The sequence below is a fragment of the Castor canadensis genome, chromosome 12, assembly GCF_047511655.1.
Source record: "Castor canadensis chromosome 12, mCasCan1.hap1v2, whole genome shotgun sequence".
Taxonomy (NCBI): domain Eukaryota; kingdom Metazoa; phylum Chordata; class Mammalia; order Rodentia; family Castoridae; genus Castor; species Castor canadensis.
In genome coordinates, this window is record NC_133397.1 from 74,722,203 (window position 1) to 74,744,125 (window position 21,923).

A 21,923-nucleotide genomic window follows, 5' to 3' on the forward strand; every position below is an offset into this window, starting at 1 on the left:
TCAGTGATCCACAGGGACTGGTGGCTGTGTGGTCCAGTGGAGAGGGAGCCACAGATCAGGAGGCCCAGGTTATAGCTCAGGTCTGCCTCTGGCTCTTGTGAATTTGAGTAACACCTTCCCTCTTTATGCTGCCCCATCCTCACTGCAGAATAAGGATGTCAGGAGTAGCCAGTGAGCTAGTGGATGTGAACATGTTTTGAAAAAGCTAACCATCCAACAAATATGAAGGGTTTTCTCACATAGAGACTCAGAGAAGTTAAAGAACTTCCCAGAGTACACTAATGCATGACAGAATCCAATTCAAACCTGTGTTTAAGTTTCTAAAGCATGTCTCCTCCAGTACCAGCTGCTACTTTTTCATGAACCATGTATTTTGAAAGGAAGTTTAAAATATGCTTTAAATACCATCAAACTCAAAATTTTAAAAATCCAGAAATCATCTTCAGAAACTTCTCAGTTTATTTTTTGTTTTGTTATTGGTTTTGATATATCAACACTTGTTCAACATTTTTATGACCAAAGAAATGCAATAATGAGACAGTAAGTTTAATCTACCAAACTGGAAAAATCATCAAGGAAAAGATTTCCTAGCTTTGATACACTGAGATTGGGTGTGTTAATTTCACTGGCCAATAGCCACCGCAACCTTCGGCAACCACCACCCAGATCAGTCAGTGCCCAACATCAAGACCCTCCACCAGTAAAGAGATGACAGCACTATGCAGGCTTAGGTGATCATTAGTACCTTTTAGCAACAAAGTGTATGAGATTTTTTTTTGGTGGTACTGGGGTTTGAACTCAGGACCTTCATGCTTGCTAGGTAGGCGCTTTTACCACTTGAGCCACTCTGCCAGCCCTGAAATAGATGAGATTTGTATCCAATAAATTTGTTTTAAAATTTACCTTGGGCAAATATTCAGGAACTTCTGAAAGAGCTAGTTTTAGTGTGTGGTAATAGCTGTTTCTTCTCTTGAAGAGCTGTTTATATAGAGTGGTACCAGATAGCATATTATAAGTTTCTAGGAATATCTGAAATAATAAATAAGTGCTCCTCACAGCTGAAATGATTTGTGCCTGTCACTTGCCCTGGTACTAGTTTGATCCCCTACTCAGCTTTCCTCACCTGCTAGGTAAGGACATCTGGAAATCCACTTTGGACTCTAGTTAGCTGTAGGAATACTTATGGAGTGAGGGCAGACTGGTGTGGGATGCTGGAAAGAAGCCTGGACGGAGACAGTAGATTTAATTTACTTTTTTTATATTTAAAAATGGTCAATTTTTATTGCCATGTAACATAATTAATTAAATAAGTATATTAAACATCTAGGTTAATCCACACTTCCTTCTTGTTCCAATGCTTTCTCTTTTCATCATACTCACAGTGAAAGAAATTGTAGTACATTTAATTTTAACCCTTCACCAGATCACCTTCGCTTTCTGTTTGGAAGTTTTCATCAGCTACTCTTCTGTGTAGAGGTCCCCTGAAAAACTAACTCAACACCATTTCTATTTCACCATGTCTTATTACTTATTCTAGGAAAATGGTTATTTTAAACATTCTATTAGAGCTCAATTTTTCTCTTAGGCAAGGTGTAAGTGTATTTTGTGGTCATCTTTGTGAATTGTCCCTCATTTTCTTTTTGTCTTCTTACAGGAGCGCCCTCCTAAGCCAGAAGCTCCCTGGTTACTTCCTGCCATGTGGTTTGCATGCTGTGACTTAGAAGAATCATTTCCATTTTTTCAAGGTCTTACCAGAGATATACTGTTACATCCCATTTGTATACACTTAGGTAATATAACAAAAAGGGCCTGCTGTGGGGGATAGGGGAGGTGTAAATAGACTCTTAAATCTAACTTTAATGTCTCTTTTAACCTCTTCTGCAATTACAAGATTTTTCACTATGAAATTTCTTCATTTTTTTAAGAAACTGTGAATTATTTTCACAATTGCTTGTGTTGAATGCTTGGTCCATGAATTCTCAAAGCTTTGTGGTTACTGTTACATCACTTTTAAGGGTATATATTTACCTATTGTTGCTTCCTCCCATAGATTTTTTTAACTTTTTATTGAAGGATAACATACATAGTGGAAAGTGTGTAGATCAGAAGTACAACTTGATTAACTATTACACTTAAAAGCCACCACCCAAATGAAGAGATAGAACAGGACCAACATCTCATCCAATCCCTCCCACTTCTTCACACCTCTTTGCTGTCTTCACTAGAGCTAACAACTTCTCTAAATTATATAAAATATTCTATATTATTTTTCCTATAAGCCTTAATATGTAGCCCTTTCAACTCCAAAAGTACTCTAAATTTTAATTCAAAAGCATTTAGGATTCTGGTGACTATATTTTACTGTTCATAATTCAATTATGAAAATTATATTCATGCTTTGCTTGAAATTGATTCTTTGTAATTATTTAGACCTTTTATTACATCCTGGTGCATGTTCAGGAAAATGCTACATGTGTGTCATTTATTGGGTAGAAGGTTTTATATATGATGTTTAGTTCAAACTTATAAATTATCTCATTTGTTTTATTGATACTTTATCAGATTCTAAGAGAGGAAATTGGCAATTTCCTTTTGTAATTTTGGAATTTTTTTCATTATACCTATGAAATTATGTTATTATCTACAAATAGGTTTGAGACCATTGCCTCCCTAGTAAATAGTTCTTTTTAAAATAATATTCATCTTTATGCTAAATGTATTTTCTAATATTAATATTATTATAGCAAGTTTCTCTTAGCAATCCTCCTTTCTGTATTCATTTCTGCACTCTTATTTCCAATCTTTCTGAGTTATCATGGTTTTTGCTGGGGTCTTTTCGTTTTGAGGAGTGGGAATCTTTTTTTAACAGAAACAGACAGGTTTCAATCCAATACATTTATTATGGTTATTGGTCAATTTCAGTTTTTCTCAAATGGGGAGAATTTTGTCCACTGGAGATGTAATGACTGGAGACATTTTTGTTTGCCACATCTGGGGTGGTGCTACTGGTACCTGCTAGGTAGAGGCCCAAGAGCTGCTAAGCATCCTACAATTCAGTCCTCTACAATAAGTAATCACTTGGTCCAAAGTATCAGTGTTAGTAAGGTCAAGAAACTCTGACCTATTTGTACTTTCTTCTATCATCTATCTCATTCTCAGGGGCTTGAGGGGGGGTACTTTTTCTTTTTCTCTTCTTTCTTGACTTCATCCTCACTCTTTTACTTACACACACACACACACACACACACACACACACACACACACTGACTGATTTGAAACTCCATTCCTATTTTTTCTTACCAATTACTCTTATATTCCCAATATTAATATTTACTTAATGAAGTACACCCAGCAAGTGTGCTGGTTTGGAATCTACATGGACCAGAATTTCTGGGATCCTAATACACTCATTTGATTTCTAAATAAAGACTAGAAAAAAATACTCTTCAATAAATGCATCAAATAAAAAAATATGTTTACATATGTTATGTGCCAGTTAAACAAGACAGCAAGAGGTAACAGTAGAACACCAAAAAGAAAAAGAAAAATACTCATAGGAGAAGCTCAGTTAGGAACAATCCAAAACAGGCAAAGAAAGAGAGGCAGGGTCAAAGTTGAAAAACAAACTAATTTTAGAGACAATCCATCAATTTTTTTTTTATAAAAGGTATCATGTGTTATCCCTGTCAATTGGCCTAAAATTTCAGCAATTTTTTTAACATTTTCCTGCTTCCATTTGTTAAGATTTATTCCAGAAATCCACAGAATCATGAAGGCTTGTACATGTGGCTTTTGTATATAGGATGGGTAGTGCTCTAAAAGTGAGATTTAGATCTTAGCAGGTGATGGCCAAGAGTTAATTGCACATTCATCCTTACATTCCTTCACAAAGCTTCCTAAATGCCAGTCTTTTTATTTTATGATATCTATGTGCTTCCTGCTCAATTAATTGAAACTTATTATTTAAAACATGAACTATTTAAATTTGCTAGAGCCCAAGCAGTAACATAATAAATAATAACAACCTCAGGAAAAGTTTTTTTGGAGTTTTTTATTTTGTTTTTGTTTTGTTTGATTTGCAATGAGTGGTTCTGCAAACTGATCCTTGGAAAAATGAAACCACCTTCAACTAAAGACCATATAGTTATCTATATCCCATACAGAAATTAGAACTCTTGCCAAAAAAAAACCCAGGGCCATAGTTTTCATTTTTAAGTGTCATCAGATGCTTATTATTAATCTCTCGGTGAATAGGCTCGACAGAGCAGCTGGACAAAGTGGTTTTCCAGCCTAAAGCCAGCTATTTTATCTAAGTTTCAACATGTGCAACCTGTTTCATTACTAGAGGATGCACTGGCAGTGTCAGCTTCCTGAGGCTTAAAGCACACCATGTACCCTATACCTACAGACATTTCTATACAAATTCATACTATATATATTTGCAAACATTTTAAGAGCTAACTAGAATTCTAACCTTCACGTAAGATGCAAGTTTATGTCTTCTATTCTGGGGATAGTGTGGAGGGAGTAATGTCTTGTTTATTAGAGCATAAAGTTGTATACGTGCCAATTTACTCATCTATTGTTTATATCATTCAAATTATACACGCCAGAATTTTCAATGCTTCTTCTGCCATGCTTTTTCTTTTACCCCCAGCAGTGATTATTTGATGTACTCTTATGTGATTATCTGACACATATATGTTCATTTTGTTGTATTCTTTAAGGATATTTACTTTTCTTACAGTACTGGTGATTGTTTCCTGACCTCATTTAAATTCTTGGCTTTTTAATTGAGTAGAGGCAAGATTAATGTATTTACACTTGCAGTTAAAACAGACAGCAAATGTAGAGATTTTTTAAATTGCCAAACATATATATTATATAATTTCAGAGTTAAAACTACACAAATTAAAGTACCTTTTAAAATTGCATTTTCAGGATCTTTTGAGACTTACATTAATCCACAGACATGGGAAGGCTATTCTATACTGAAAGAGCAAGATGAAAAGGAGACTGCACACCAGGATTATTGGAATTCAGGATTAAGTTCTTTCCATAAATTAATTCTCATTAAATGTTGTAAAGAAGAAAAGGTAGGTTTTTTTTAATTAAAGGTCTAGGATATCAATATTTCTATTAACACTCACCAGCCAGTTACGATTCACACATTTGTTCAAGACTAAAAAGGGCCAAATTTGAGTGGTAGCACTAAAAAAAAATAAATAAACTCTGTTATTAGTAGAGCATTATGTTTTATGTAGAGAATAATGAAAGAAAATAAAAGGCTAGAGAGCCAGCCAGGGACCTACTGTGCCCAGTTAGGGAACTTATGCCATCTGCAAAGTGGGGCAGGGGTCTATTGGAGGCCTCTAACTGAGAATTAGCAACAATGGAGAGAAGGCATTTGAAGGGATCAAAACCATAGTCACCAGACCTATTTGAAAGCTGTCAAAGAAGTCTATGTCTGTTTCTATTTGGGTGCCAGTGGGGATAGCTGCACCAACAACTAAGCAAACATGGAAGGAGAAATGTGTCATACAGACAGAAATATTTCTGAGTCTTCAGTGCCTACCAGTGTCAGAGTGGATAGCAGTCTGCAAGCCAAACTCTGGAGAGAAATGTGAGTTCAAAATAGAGATTTGGGAATCATCAGCACTGAGTTGGGGTAAAACCATTAGGATTGTTGGGAAGAACAGCAATTAGTAGCATAAGAGGTCAGGTGAGCAAAGGGTAAAACTCTGGTGAGCACAGAGGAGGGATGAAGAGCTTTCGAGAAAGAACAGTCACAGAGGCAGGAAGAACACTAGGAGAAAGAAGTATCATGGAAATCACGATATAGAGACACGGAGTTTCAATACAGCAAAAGTTCAATACAATCATTAGAATGAACGAAGCACTGCAGATGATTCCAATTCTTATATATGCAGATATAATCCCCAATTTATTGATAATAAAGGAATAATATTACCTTCTAAAGTTCCAAGAGGCAAGATTCAGGAAGCCCTGAAGGAAAAAGGAGGGATTCAGATGTGATAGGGAGACAGAGAGGGAGAATTAACTGGAACTAACCAGAAACAACCAAAGCATATTTGTGAGGTAGTGATGCAATGTTGTAAGACTTTTGGCCATCTTTGTAGAAACAAAGGGGAAAGGGGGTTAAGGTTGACTTGGGATATAGATGATTGAAATAAAAGGAAAGACAGAAAAGGAAGTTGGACTAGAGGTGGGTAAAACAATTGGAAGGATGAGAAAGTCTGTGATCAAAGACAAGATTAAAATTTCTGATGTGAAACAGTTCCAAAAAATGGTAATGTACTGAGGTTGGCCGTGGATATGGGTGTGGAAGAGATGAGATGATTTGCCCTGGAATTAGAGGTCAAGGAACTGTGAGATTGGAGTGTTGAGTGTCCACATGGACCCTGAGATTGTTGTGTGTCACCTCAGGTGGTGGTAAGACAATGCCTGGGACATAGCTGGTAACACTTAACACTTTGTTCAATGGAACAGACATATAATGGAAAGGAAGGCTATGACCAGATAGAATTCTTCAGCAAAAATAGGACAATGGCTACTGGGTTAGACAGCAACAAAAATGAGAGGATGACTAGATGCCATAGATCCTAAAGAAAAAGGAGGTTTATATATTAAGCCAGCCATTAAGGGTAGAAAATTGTAGACTATGAGAAATTTTGCAAGATATATGATCTGGTTTCTTCAACCACACATTTTTTTTGTTTTTCAAAGGGAAAAAGAAAATAAAGGATAAAGTTTTTAGATTAGAAAAAACTTAGGAGATAAATCAACTAATCTTTCTATATAAGTTTTATTTAGATCCTGATCTAACCATGCAGTTATTTAAAGAAGAACACACATTCACATATGTATAATTTAATAAAATAAAGGTGAATGCTGACTATATGTTTAATGATATTTCAGAATTATTGTTAATTTTTTAGATGGCATTATGTTTTTCATAGAGTATTTTTCCTGCTGGACATGGCTTATGCCTGTAATCCAGTTTTTCAGGAGGCAGAGATTGGGGGAATCATGGTTTGAGGTTACCTTGGGCAAAAAGTCCATCTCAATCAATAAAAACTGGGGGCAGTGGTATGCACCTGTCATCTCAACAAGGCAGGAAGCATCAACCAGAGGATCATGGTCCAGGTCAGGCTGGGCATAAATGCAAGGTCCCATTCAAAAAATACCTAAAGCAAAAAAATCTGGGGGTAGCTCAGGTGGTAGGGAGCCTACTTGGCAAGCACAAGGCCCTGAGTTCAAACACCAGTACTACAAAAAAAGTATTTGTGCTATAAAAGTATAATGAATTGCTTAAGGATAAAGTGATGTGATACGTGAGCTTTATTTTAAAATAATCTTGAGGGCTTAGGAAATGCATGGATGAATCATTGAAAGAAGACTGGCTTTGCCTTAGTAAATGCTGAAGCTGAGTGAGGAAACAGGTTCATTTATTCTTTCATTTAAGACATATTTAAATTTTTCCATAGTAAAAAACGTTTTAACTCCTAGTCATATCCTTATACAAGTGGACTCTTGCATCATGCCCTAGGACAGCTGTCCAAGTGTGATCAAAGCTACAAATGGTAGACAGTTATGCCAAATTCTCAGAGGTAAAATTGAAAATTCCTACTGATGCATTCAACAAAAAGTCTTACCAGTTAATGCTGCCGCATAAAACTTGGTTCACAAATTAATATGGAGGAGACTAGAGCCAAGATTAGGTTTCAGAAATGAAAACCAGACATGTATTCCAGAGAAGTCAAGGATCTGAATCTGCCAAGATCATGGACGGGAGAACCCTGAAAAGAAGATTCAGTAATGACAATGCTTGTGACTTGCAAAAGAAATTTGGGTTCAAGAGTACCAAATACAAATTCAGTTTCAAAACTGAAAGTCTAGGTTCCTATCCAGAGAAAAAGAGTACCTATGGAAGCTTTAGAACAAGGAAAAGACCATAGACTAGAACTCTGTGATGATAGAGTTCAAGGTAGCCAGACTGCTATACCTAGGTCTATTCCCAAGAAGAGCTTGTTGGGTAACAAATGGTCCTACCTGGTGGAGTCAACTGATCCTTTTGAAGAAAGTATATTCCAAGAGATGTGACTTGTGTGAGATATTAGTCTTGCACAAAAATTTAGTCTCCTTCACAAGTAGCATATTTGGACCCAAAAATCTCCTAGTAAACCAGGTGATAGGCTCTCATCACCTACCTGATCAAATTGCATCGGGAAATAGAATGCCTGATCACCCCCAACAATTCTTTTTTGTTTGTTTGTTTAATTGTTTATTTTTTTGTTTTTTGTTTTTTTTCTTTATTCATTTATTCATATGTACATACATTGTTTGGGTCATTTCTCCCCCCTGCTCCCTGCCCCCTCCTTCTCCCCCCATCCCCCTCGCTTCCAGGCAGAACCTATTCTGCCCTTTTCTCCAATTTTGTTGAAGAGAAGACATAAGCAATAATAAGAAGGACAAAGCGTTTTTGCTAGTTGAGATAACGATAGCTATACAGAAAGATTCCTAGCATGGCTTCCATGCACAAGTATATTACAACCTTAATTGATTCATCTCTACCTGACCTCTTCACTACTTCCCTGTCACCTTCCCATGTTGACCTCTGTCGTTACTGTATTAGCTCCTCTGCAGTGAGGACATCAGACACTTTCAAGTTTTGGGTTTCCTACCTATCCTCTTTCCTCCGGTATGTGCTCTCCCATTAGCATGTGACCCAAGTCCAACAACATTGCTGTATTTGCCCTAGATCTAAAGTCCGCATATGAGGGAGAACATACGATTTTTGGTCTTCTGAGCCTGGCTAAACTCGCTCAGGATGATGTTCTCCAGTTCCATCCATTTACCTGCAAATGATAAGAGTTCATTCTTCTTCATGGCTGAGTAGAATTCCATTGTGTATAAATAACCACGTTTTCTTAATCCATTCATCAGTAGTGGGGCATCTTGGCTGTTGTGAATAACGCTGCAATAAACATGGGTGTGCAAATGCCTCTGGAGTACCCGAGTCACATTCCTTTGGGTATATCCCCAGGAGTGGGATTGCTGGATCAGACAGCAGATCTATGTTTAGATTTTTAAGACGCTTCCATATTGTTTTCCAGAGTGGTTGCACTAGCTTGCATTCCCACCAACACTATACGAGGGTTCCTTTTTCCCCAAATCATTGCCAACACCTGTTGATGGTGGTGTTTTTGATGATAGCTATCCTAACAGGGGTGAGGTGGAATCTTAGTGTGGTTTTGATTTGCATTTCCTTTGTGGCCGGAGATGGTGAGCATTTTTTCATGCGCTTTTTGGCCATTTGAATTTCTTCTTTTGAGAAAGTTCTGTTTAGTTCAGTTGCCCATTTCTTTATTGGTTCACTGGTTTGGGGGAGAGTTTAGTTTTTTAAGTTCCCTGCATATTCTGGTTATCAGTCCTCTGTCTGATATATAGCTGGCAAATATTTTCTCCAATTCTGTGGGTGGTCTCTTCAGTTTAGAGGCCATTTCTTTTGTTGTGCAGAAGCTTTTTAATTTTATAGAGTCCCATTTGTCCATCCATTCTCTTAGTTGCTGAGTTGCTGGGGTTCTGTTGAAGAAATCCTTGCTTATACCTATTGCTTCCAGAATATTCTCTGCTCTTTCCTGTACTAACTTTAGAGTTTCAGGTCTGACATTAAGGTCCTTGATCCATTTTGAGTTGATACTAGCACAGGGTGATAAACATGGATCTTGTTTCAGTTTTTTGCAGGCAGATAATCACTTTTCCCAGCAACATTTTTTGAAGAGGCTGTCTTTTCTCCATTATATGTTTTTGGTGCTTTTGTCAAAAATAAGTTGGTTATAGTTGTGTGGCTTCATATCTGGGTCCTCTATTCTGTTCCACTGGTCTTCATGTCTGTTTTTGTGCCAGTACCATCCTGTTTTTATTGCTATTGCTTTGTAATATAGTTTGACATCAGGTATTGTGATACCTCCAGCATTGCTCTTTTTGCTGAGTATTGCTTTGGCTATTCACGGTCTCTTGTGTTTCCAAGTGAACTTTAGGATAGATTTTTCAGTCTCTGTGATGAATGTCATTGGGATTTTGATGGGAATTGCATTAAACATGTAAATTGCTTTTGGTAGTATAGTCATTTTTGCTATGGTGATTCTACCAATCCATGAGCACAGGAGATCTTTCCACCTTCAGTTGTCTTTCTTATCTCTTTCATCAGGGGTTTGTAGTCCTCCTTGTAGAGGTCATTCATATCCTTGTTAAGTTTAGTCCTAGGATTTGATTTTTTTTGTAGACTATTGTAAATGGAATTGTTTCCATATATTCTTTCTCTATTTGTTCATTGTTGGTGTATAGAAAAGCTAATGATTTTTGTAAGTTGATTTTGTATCCTGCCACCTTGCTGTAGCTGTTTATGGTGTCTAGGAGTTTTGGGGTAGCGTTTTTTGGGTCTTTAAGATATAGGTTCATGTCGTCTGCAAGTAGGGATATTTTGACTATTTCTTTACCTATTTGTATTCCTTTTATTTCTTCTTCTTGCCTAATTGCTCTGGCTAGGAATTCCAGTACTATGTTGAATAGGAATGGGAATAATGGGCATCCTTGTCTCATTCCTGATTTTAGGGAAAATGGTTTCAGTTTTTCTCCATTAAGTATAATGTTGGCTATAGGTTTGTCATATATAGCCTTTACAATGTTGAGGTACATTCCTTCTATTCCTAGTTTTCTTAGAGCTTTTATCATGAAGTGATGTTGGATCTTATCAAAGGCTTTTTCTGCATCTATTGAGATGACCAAGTCATTTTTGCCTTTGCTTCTACTAATGTGCTGTATTACATTTATAGATTTGCATATGTTGAACCATCCCTGCATCTCTGGGATGAAGCTGACTTGGTCATGGTGAATGATCTTTCTGATATGTTGTTGGATTCAGTTTTCCATTATTTATTGAGATTTTTTGCACTGATGTTCATTAAGAAGATTGGCCTATAGTTCTCCTTTTTGGAGGTGTCTTTGTGTGGTTTTGGGATGAGAGTAATATTGGCTTCATAAAATGAATTAGGCAGTGTTCCTTCCCTTTCTTTCATGGAACAGTTTAAGGAGGGTTGGTATTATTTCTTCTTTAAAGGTCTAATAGAATTCAGCAGAGAATCCATCAGGTCCTGGACTTTTCTTTCTTAGGAGACTCTGTTGCTGCTTTAATTTCGTTTTGTGTTATAGATCTATTCAGGGGATTAATATCCTCTTGGTTCAATTTTGGATGGTCATAAGTATCTAGAAATTTGTCCATTTCTTCAAGATTTTCAAATTTATTGGAATATAGGTTCTCAAAGTAGTCTCTGATGATTTTCTGGATTTCCAGGGTGTTTGTTGTTATCTCCCCTATTGCATTTCTGATTTTACTGATTTGGGTTTTTTGTCTCCTCAATTTAGTCAGGTTTGCCAGGGGTCTGTCAATCTTGTTTATTTTTTCAAAGAACCAGCTTTTTGCTTTGGTGATTCTTTGGTTTTTTTGTTTGTTTGTTAATATTTCATTAATTCTGGCCCTTATTTTTATTAGTTCTTTCCTGCTTTTTTTTGGTTTTGCTTGTTCTTTTTCTAGGAGTTTGATATGTAGCATTAGGTCATTAATTTTAGATCTTTCTGTCCTTTTAATATATGCACTCATGGCTATAAACGTTCCTCTTAGGACTGCCTTTGCTGTGTCCCATAGGTTCTGGTAGATCATGTTTTCATTTTCATTAACTTCCAGCAACCTTTTAATTTTCTCTTTTATTTCATCAATGACCCACTGATCACTGAGCAATGTGTTATTCAGCTTCCAAATGTTTGCATGTTTTCTACTGTTGTTTTTGTTGTTGAGGTCTAGTTTTAATGCATTGTGATCAGATAGAATGCATGGGATTATTTCTATTTTCTTATATTTGCTGAGGCTTGCTTTGTACCCTAAGATATAATCAATTTTGGAGAAAATTCCATGGGCTGCTGAGAAGAATGTATATTGTGTGGAAGTTGGATGAAATATTCTGTAGACATCAACTAGGTCCATTAGATATATGGTGTGATTTAGTTCTAGAATTTCTTCATTGATTTTTTGTTTGGATGACCTATCTATTGGTAATAAGGGAGTATTAAAGTCTCCCACTACCACTGTGTTGAAGACTATATATGCTTTTAGGTCCTTCAGAATATGTTTGATGAAATTGGGTGTATTGAGGTTGAGTGCAGATAGATTGATAATTGTTGTTTCCTTTTGGTGTATTTCTCCTTTTATTAGCATGGCATGTCCTTCTTTATCTCGTTTGATCAGTGTAAGTTTGAAGTCTACTTTGTCCAAGATAAGTATTGCTACCCCTGCCTGTTTTGGGGGGCTATTGGGTTGGTAAATCTTCTTCCAGCCTTTCACTCTAAGCCAGTGCTTGTTTATCTCAATGAGATGGGTCTCCTGTAAACAACAGATTGTTGGATCTTCCTTTTTAATCCAGTTTGCCAACAGTGTCTTTTGATGGGGGAGTTAAGTCCATTGACATTCAGTGTTAATATTAATAAGTATGTGATGATTCTTTCATTTAGTTGTCTTTGCTGTTTAAGGGTTTGATTGTGTGCAGCTGAATCAGTGTTACTCACTGATTCCTTGTCTTCTTCTGTGGTATAGTGCTGCCTGCCCTTTCATGGTTTTGTTTGCTTTCATTTTCTGTGTGCAGAATTCCTTGAAGAATCTTCAATAGTGGTGGCTTGGTGGTCATATATTGTTTTAGTTTCTGCTTATCGTGGAAGACTTTTATTGCTCCATCTATTTTCAATGATAGTTTTGCTGGGTAGAGTATCCTAGGGTTGAAGTTATTTTCATTCAGTGCCTGGAAGACTTCACTCCATGCCATTCTTGATTTTAAAGTTTCCATTGAGAAATCTGCTGTGATTTTGATGGGTTTACCTTTGTATGTTATTTGTTTTTTCTCTCTTACAGCCTTCAATATTCTTTCTCTATTCTCTGTGCTTATTGTTTTAATGATGATATGTCGTGGGGTAGTTCTATTTTGGTCAAGTCTGCTTGGTGTCCTGGAGGCTTCCTGCACCTGAATGGGCATAGCTTTCTCTAGATTTGGTAAATTTTCTGTTATTATTTTGTTGAATATATTACAAATCCCTTTTGCTTGTACCTCTTCTCATTCTTCAATGCCCAAAATTCTCAGTTTTGGTCTTTTGATGGAGTCATTGAGTTCTTTCATATTCCTTTCTCAGGTCTTCAGTTGTTTGACTAATACCTCTTCACTTTTTCCTTTAATTTCCACTTTATCTTCAAGTTATGAGATTCTATCCTCTGCTTGTTCCAGTCCACTGGAGTGGCCTTCCATTGTGTTTTGTATTTCTGCTTCATTCTTTTTTCTGAGATTTTCCATATCATGGATCACTTCCTCTTTAGTGTTGTCTATTTTCATCTTTAATTCATTTATCTCTCTATTTATAGTGTTCTCTGTTTCACTTTGTTGTTTATTTAGGGTTCCTATGAGTTAATTTATTTGTTTATGTGTCTTCTTGTATCCTTTATTTTTGGTGTCTTGAAATTTCTTGAGTGCCTCTTGTACACTTTGGTTAACCATGTCTAGTAACATCTGCATGAAATTCTCAATGATTACTTGCAGGATTTCTTCTTTGAGGTTATTCTTGTGGGCATCATTGGGTTCCTTGGCGTCATTTATCTTTGTTTTGTTGGAGTCCAGAACTGGGTTTTCGTTTTCTTCATTTCCCTCTGAATCTTGTATTAAATTATTTTTGTGGGGAAAATGATTGCCATCCCTTTTTTGTCTTCCCATCGCTCCACTTGGTACTGTGCAACTGTGTTCTTGATAGGCTAGTTGGTGGTTTCAGTCACCTGTTTCTTTTCCCTTGGTTTAATTTTGTTTTGTGGCTGTATTGGGTTTTTAGCTAAATGTGTGTGTGCTATTTCTGTCCCTGGTCTGGGTGTAATTTAATATTAACTAATGCACAATGGTAAAACTAACAACAACAACAAAAAAAAACCCAAAGAAATCAACAGGGAGAGATGAACAAACAAACACCAACAAACAAGAAACAAAACAAAGAAACAAAAATTCCAGGTTCAGGAACAATAGAATTTCAGTCTTAGTTTAAGTTTTGATGTTATTCCTCCAGCATCTAGTCGTGGTGTTGGTATTTAAGCCAAAGCTCTGTCATAGTCTTGCCAGGTGGTTGGGTGGTATTCTTTTTTTTTCCTTCTTTCAGTGGCAGCTGCTTGGTCAGTTCCTCCCTCAGTGAAGTGTGGCAGTTTAAGTTTGTATGTTGTCCTTAGGTTCTGGAATAAACTATATAGCCCACCATCTGTCTTGCTTTGGAGTTGGGTTTTCACTGTGCTTGTTTACTGGGGGCTTGTTTCTTTACCTCATCCCCTTTCTCTGGGGCAAGGTCAGTGATCTGTCAGCTGGCTCCCTGCTGTCAGCGTGTTGTGATGGTTTGCTGTTTGTTTTTCAATTTTGCAGGGCTGTTTGACTTTGGATGTTGCTCACTGGCTCAGGAGATGAGCTTTTTGAACCACTACCTGCCCTATTTTAAGCAGCAGCTTATCACCCACCTTCTGTTGGCCCTCCTGCCTTTCCAGCATTTGTTTACTGAAAGTCCACATAGAGATCTGCTCCTTGCTCCTCCCCCCTTCTCTGATGCACTTTCAGAGTTCCCACCCCCTCTGCTGTGTGCTAGTTTTCAGTTCGTTGTTTATTACTAAGTTGGGGTTTTTTGTTTTGGAGGAGGATCAGTCTGCCCAGGGGACTATGCTGGTTTATCTCAGGGGTGGCTGGGTAAATGCCACGTGATGCTAGGCACTCAACTGTTTGGTCTGCCAAATGTCTCCCAAGCAGGTTTGGAGCTGGCATCTGGGGGTGGCAGCAGCCCTCCTGTTTTCTCAGTGTAACGTGGCATGGAGAAGCTTTCTACAGGCTAAGGAGTTCAGGGTGGCAAAGTTTTTATTCTCCTTGGTGCTTTATTTCTACCAAGTGTGGCTCCAACATCTTAGCAAGGTTTTTGATTCACGGAGCTCATGCTTTCTGCTTCTGCACCATAGTTGCCATCTCGGATCATCCCAATAATTCTCTTTGGCATCAATACTATTGACAACTCTCAGAAAAAAGCTATTAGACATTTGAACTGGAAAGAGAAAGAAGAAACTATCATCTAGTTCAGAAAGGAATAAAGATTTCCTGATAGAGAATAGTCATCACCACAGAACTCAGCCAAGAAAAATCTTGTACACCAGTGTCCTCAAATTTCAGTATGTGCCAGTCAACTGGAGGACTTGTGAAATCACAAATTCCTAGGGTCCACCCCCAGTAGGTCTGGGTGGAGCCCAGAATTTGCATTTCTAATGACCCAGGATGTGACCTGTAACATTATTGGCTTCTGAGGTTAAATCCACTAGGAATTCTAATCTCCACAGGACTGGTGTTTTGGTCCAAGCTTCCTCCATCTCAGGAGGGGCAATTTCTTTGAGATCCAGTTTGCTCTGTTGAAAAATAATAATGTACCAGGATTGCAAAGGATGAAATCTCACTCAGAGCAACAATTGCAAGACTTTCCCAACTCAGAAGATCCCAGTTGTAGGAATGCAACTTTAAATCCTTGTTGTTAGGCCTATAATGTGGTGGTTATTACTCAAGCAAGCTATATGAAGGAAGAAGAATCCCCACAATATTCTCATCAGTGCTTGGCACACTTTTTGCTAAAGGAGAGCCCAGTGTCATGGAGACTAAGCAAGAGTTACTTGAACATGCTAAAAATGCCACTTGAGCTATTGCAGATATAGACATAAGTACACATTAGATAGATAGAGAGAGACATAAAGCCAACTTTATTGAAGTATAATTCACCAATTTAAGATATACTATCTTCATGAACTTGTGCTTCATCACCAAATCAATATTGAACATTTTCATTACCCAAAAAAGGAGCCTCACACCCATCATCATCAGCGCCAACCCTAAGTCAACAACTCATTCACTCTCTGCCTGTACAGATTTGCCTATCCTGGTTTTTTTAAATCTGTTCTCTCATTCAGCATATTCAGGGTTCATTCACATTGTATCATGTCTCAGTATTTGTTTCTTTTTATTAAGAATAATATATTGTAACATGGATATACCACATCTTGATTATCCATTCATCAGTTGATGCACATTTGTGATGTTTTCACTTTTTGGCTGTATGAATACTGCTGCTGTAAATATTTATGTTCAAGTTTTCATGTGTACACATGTTTTCATTTCTCCTGGATATTCACTTAGGATTCCTTTATGACAGCAGTCCTTCCTTATCTGCAGTTTCACTTTACACAGGGTCAATCATTGGACAGTCAGCTGTGGTCTGAAAATATTAAATAGAAAATTCCAGAAATGAACAAATCATAAGTTTTAAATTGCATGCCATTCTAAGTATAATGAAGTGTCACCCTATCACCTGAGATGTGAATTACCCCTTTGCCTAGTGGGTGGGTGCTGTATGTACTACCAACCCATTAGTCACTTAAAAGCCATTTTAGTTATCAGACATATAGTATGCTGTACTATTCGCAGTTTCAGGTATCCACTGGGGGTCTTGGAACATATCCTCCACAAATAAGGGGGAACTACTGTACAGCCATCCTAGTGAATATTATGTGATATCTTATGGTTTTGATTTGCATGTCCTTAGTGTCTAATGATAGTGAGTATCTGAGGGAAAGGGATTTTTTGGCTATTTGTAGAAATGTTCAGATCCTTTATCATTTTAATTGAGTTGTTCATCTTTTTATTGTTGAATTATAATATTTCTTTATAAATTCCAGATACAAGCTCCTTGTCAGACACATGGTTTGCAAAAATTTTTTCCCATTCTGTGAATTATCTTTTCACTTACTTTATGGTGTCCTGTAAAGCACAATTTTTTTTTATTTTGATGTCCAGTATCCATTTTCTCTCTTGCTTGTGCTATTAGTGCTTTTGCCTAATCCAAAATCACCAATATTTACACTTCTAAGTATTTTTAGTTAATTTTTATATGTTATAAGGCATATATAATTATCTTCATTCTTTCATTTGTGGCTATCTAGTTGTCCTAGCACCATTTATTGAAAGAAGTATCTTGTTGGGCATGTTAGTGCACACCTGTGAATCCAAGGTACTGGAAAGCAGGATAACAGTTCAAGTCCAGCCCAAACAAAAGTCAATAAGACCCTATCTCAAAAACAAAGCCAATCATGGTAACCCACGTCTATCATCCCAGTTACTTAGGAGGCAGTTCAAGGAGGATTTGGGTCCAAAGCTGACTCAGACAAAAGTGCAAGACCCTATCTGAAAAATGAACTAAAAGAAAAAAGGACTGGGAACATGAATCAAGTGGTAGAGCACTTGTCTAGCAACATGAGGCCTAAGGTCAAACCCCAGTACAACCAAAAAAGAATGAAGGGAGGGAGGGAGAGGGGGAAAAGGGCAAGGGAAGGGAGAAGAGGAAAAAGAAAGGAAGAGAAAGGAAGAAGGCAGGGCAGGGCAAGGCAAGGCAAAAGAAAAGACTATTCTTTACCCATTGAATGGTCTTGGCACCCTCACAAAAAAAAATCAATTGTGAGAATTTATTTCTGAATTCTCAGTCCTATTCTATTTCTCTATATATCTCTGTTACACCAGTACCACACTGCCTTGTTGACTAATGTTTAGTAAGTGTTGAAATCCAGAAGCATGAGTAATCCAACTTTTGCTCTTTTTCAGTATTGTTTAGGCTATTCTGGATTCCTTGAATTTCCATATGAATTTTAAGATCAACTTGTCATTTTCTGAAAAGAAGCCAGCTGGAATTTTCAGAGTTAATGTCTCCCTCTCCATGAATATGGAATATTTATCTGTCCATTTGGATCTTCTTTGACCTTATCCAACAGTTTTATAGTTCTCAGAGAATAAGTTTTATGCTTCTTTGTTAAACATTTCTATCTGCTGTAAATGGAATTGTCCTTAATTTTTCTTTTGTTTTTCTCATTACTGCTATATAAAAACACAACTGGTTTTGGATATTTTTATATTCAGTCTTACTGAGCTCATTTATTCATTTTCATAGATTTTTAGTGGGCTTTCTAATATTTTTATATACAAAATCATTTCATGTGAAAACAAATAGTATAACTTGTTTTTCTCCAATCTAGATGCCTCTTATTTCATTTTCTTACCTAATTACTCTGACGAGGACCTCCAGTGTGGTATTGAGTAGAAGTGGTGAGAGCAGATGCCCTTGATTTGTTCCTATTCATAAGAGGAAATTACTCCGTCTTTCGTTACTCAGTGCAATGTTAGCTGTGGGATTTTCATAGCTATCCTTTATCATGTGAGGAAAGGACCTTCTATTCCTAATTTGTTGAGTGTTTTCTCTCTCAAAACTTTTTAAGTTATTGTTGGGAGCAAGTGAAACAAGTCATAGAAAATCAAGTAAATCATGGCAGACTAAACCTCAACTTCAGGAATAGGTTTTCCTTGATGAATTTTTGCTGATTATGCTGCTACCAGTTGTGTAATTCTTATTACTAATCTCAAGTTTGAGGTACTATCTTTCCTATGACCAGTTTAATGATCTACCCATTAACCTTCTGTAAGGAAGAAAATTAACACCCTCACTCCATTCAACATCCTCTTGATTTCTTCTCTATGACTCAGGAACTTGGGTGTGATAGCAAGAAGTGCAAACACAGGTGTTCTGGTCTAGTGAACAATTTCAGTAGACCACCCTGGGTTCTTATTTTTTTGATCAACTACATCATAGCTTCAGTTTGGTCACTGATAAAGGATGAACAGGGAGTCATTATTCCCAAATATCCACCCCCTTCCTCTGGGTAGAGTTCCCCTGGGCACAGAGTCTCTCAATGGTGAATTTTTGTACCATCAACTCATATATGCCTTTAAAAAAGTATTCCTCTGAATGTAGGAATTCCCTGGAAGGGGGGGGGGCGTGCCTTGTGAATGTTGATGGAAAGATTAAACTGAAACATGTTCTGAGGACCTCAGCTAGAGACTCTGTGAAGAATTAATCAGGCAGCAAACCTAGAAAAAGGTTCTAAGGAAAACAAAACAGAGCAACATATGCTTGCATTGATAACCCCAATTTATAAAGGAGAGAATGAGAGGATACCAGAGCAAAGGACTTGGTGAAAGGGAGGAAAGAAATTGCACATTCTCATCCAACAACCCAAACATGGGATTTGCAGAAATGCCTGACTAGATCTTACAGATTATGAGAAATCTGAAGCAAGTTTTTGCCATTATTGCCATAAAGATCTTCTTAAGAATAAAGACATAAGAATTCCAAATTAATTTTAAAGAGATGATCAGGAAGAAGATGGTCATTTCCAGCATGTTATAAGAAAGAGCCCTTGAGGAGAGAGCAGACTGGTACACACTTTCTAGACACCTGCAGGAGCATGGGACAAGGGAGCACTCAGAGAATGGCTGCAGAGCTAAGCCCACTGCAGGAAGGCTGTATTTTCTTAAATGTAAGGGGATCTGATAATGACTCTGAAAATAAGGATATTTTGGACACACAGTGTACAGAAGCTGGAGCTGAGGAACCAATAAGGAATTTCAAGCTAGGAAGTCAGACTCCTCCTGCTCAGCATGTAGTCAGTCATGAAGGGAGCACTGTTTATTCAAGCCACTATGTCTGTCATGACTCATCATCAGGAAGCCTGGTTCACTTATACTAACTAGAATAACTAGAATCCAAGATGCCTCTTCGCTGAGTGAATAAGATAAGAGTTGTTATAGTAACTTTTGTATGGGCAAGATCTTTGATGTACTACTACTACTGTGAACAGCAGTGAACTCTAAACCACTTACTGTGAAAGTAAGGGGGACCACTTAGCAAGGGCAGTGGGCTGGCGTGTATGCACACTCACCTTGATGGAACTGTTCCTCCACCTAAGAGTTACTAAGAGTCACCTAAGTGTTACTTATCTCTGGAGAGACAAGTAACACTGGGCCAAATCAAAAGGCAAGAAAGTGAATGCTAATTCTGTGGGAATCTTTGGCTCCATGGCTTTGACTGAGAAGCACATCTCCTTTCTGAATTTTATGTACTTAACCATGTTCTTCGATATATCTATTACTAGATTTGTATTGGCTCACTGGTGCCTAGTCAAGGACGTATTTTATGTAAATTTATTTTCTGCATGTTTTAAATGTTTCAGAAATAAAATTTCTGGATACACATGAGAACTTACAGTGTAACTAATAGCTTTGTGGTAAAACCATTGAAAACTTTGAGCTCTGTACAATATTAGTAAATTTGTCCTGTTTGCAGGAGAAATATTTCTCAACTGTCTGTGTCCAAATGCATTTCATGAGTGTGTTACCATTTTGGTATTTTTCATAGCAACCCTAGGAAATAAATTATCAATGTTTTGTATATTGTCATTTATTATAAACTACAGGAGCACCTTTTAGCAAAGTAAAAGGCAAATAAATAGCTCAATGATCAAAATTATTTTAAAGAAAAATGATGATAAAATTGATGTTAGAAAGACTAAACAAATTATACTTAGAGCTAAAACCAAGCCCCAGGGAGAGGATCAAGATGGTGACAGAGACAGAGCCGCAGACCTCCTGAGCTGACCCAGAGATCCTGAAGAGAAGCTGGAGACACGCCTGACTAAGGTAAAACTCCAGGGAAAGCCAAAAACACGGCACTCTAAAGACTTAGATCGTGGAAGGCTTCACCACACCATGATCTAATGAAAGAACAGACGGCCTGCCAAATCCCCGTCCTGTAGGTCTGCAGAGCTGCAGCTCCGTTTTGCCGGGCTCTCCGCCCCTCGGGCTGCGCCAGACCCAGCTCTGTTCTAGACCCACACACAGCTGGATACCCGTCCCTCTGCCATGCCAGCCTCCAACCCCAGACCCACACCACGCCGGAATATCCACCCCTCAGCCATGCCGCTGGATCCACGGCCACCAGGACCGCTGCTACCAGACTGCGCTGCACCCCAGCCTGGAGCCGGTCCCACAGCTTGCCAGGATACCTATCCCTTCCCGCTGAGCCCACTGCCCTTCAGGCCCTGATGAGCCCCAGCCACGTGTGGGATGACCGGACCCCCACCCCAACATCAGGCCCTGCCTGGCTCCAGCTCTGTGTGGAACTACTGGAGCCCTGCTCAGCTGGGACAGGCACCATCCTGGTGCTAGACAGCCGGACCCACCAGCCTGCCAGGAATCCTGTCCCCTGGGTGGAGCTTGCCCCAGCTCTACAAGCTTCCCAGATAACCGCTCCACCAGGCTCCCGGTCGGCTGCCACTAGAGGGCTCCAAGCATGCCTAAGAGACACTCACAGACTGGACTGGACACTGAAGAACTAAAAACAACTAAGCCTGCAGCCCTACTGTTCCAGAACTGGTGATTTTTTTTTTCTCCCTTTTTTAAGGGGTTGGCAGCCTGGTTTGCTGTTTGATCACCCACCATCTCTTCCATTTTTTTTTCATTCTTTCTTTCCTTTTTTTCTCTCTTCTCTCTTTCTTTTATCTTCCCTTTTCTTTCTCTTTTTTATCCTTCTCTCATGACTCTGTTATTATTAATATTGTAACCCAGCTAATATCAAATTACACATAGTCCAGGGACAGAAATTGTACCTAGTGGAAATATGGGAAGAAGAAAAAGGGATGGAAACCATTCTTCCTCAAAAAATAAAGTAGTATAGGATTTAGAGCAAAATGAAGAAAACGGATACTCACAGGCAGACTCCAACAAAACAAAGATAAACTATACCAAGGAGCCCAATGAAGAACACAAGAAAACACTGAAAGAAGAAATTCGACAAGTAATTAATGAGAATTTTATAGAGATGCTACTAGACATGGTCAACCAAAACGTACAGGGGGCACTCAAGAAATTCCA

The 21,923-nt window shown here is 38.0% G+C and overlaps 1 protein-coding gene across 1 annotated transcript in view; it reads left to right on the forward strand.

Annotated features, from left to right (window-relative positions):
- Dnah6 (dynein axonemal heavy chain 6) overlaps positions 1–21,923 on the forward strand; it is a 260,955-nt gene that overhangs the window by 204,546 nt on the left and 34,486 nt on the right. Inside the window, exons 62-63 of the mRNA XM_074050092.1 lie at positions 1,655–1,790; positions 4,942–5,096. Coding sequence (XP_073906193.1) covers positions 1,655–1,790; positions 4,942–5,096 — 291 coding nt within the window. The remainder of the gene's footprint in view (positions 1–1,654; positions 1,791–4,941; positions 5,097–21,923) is intronic.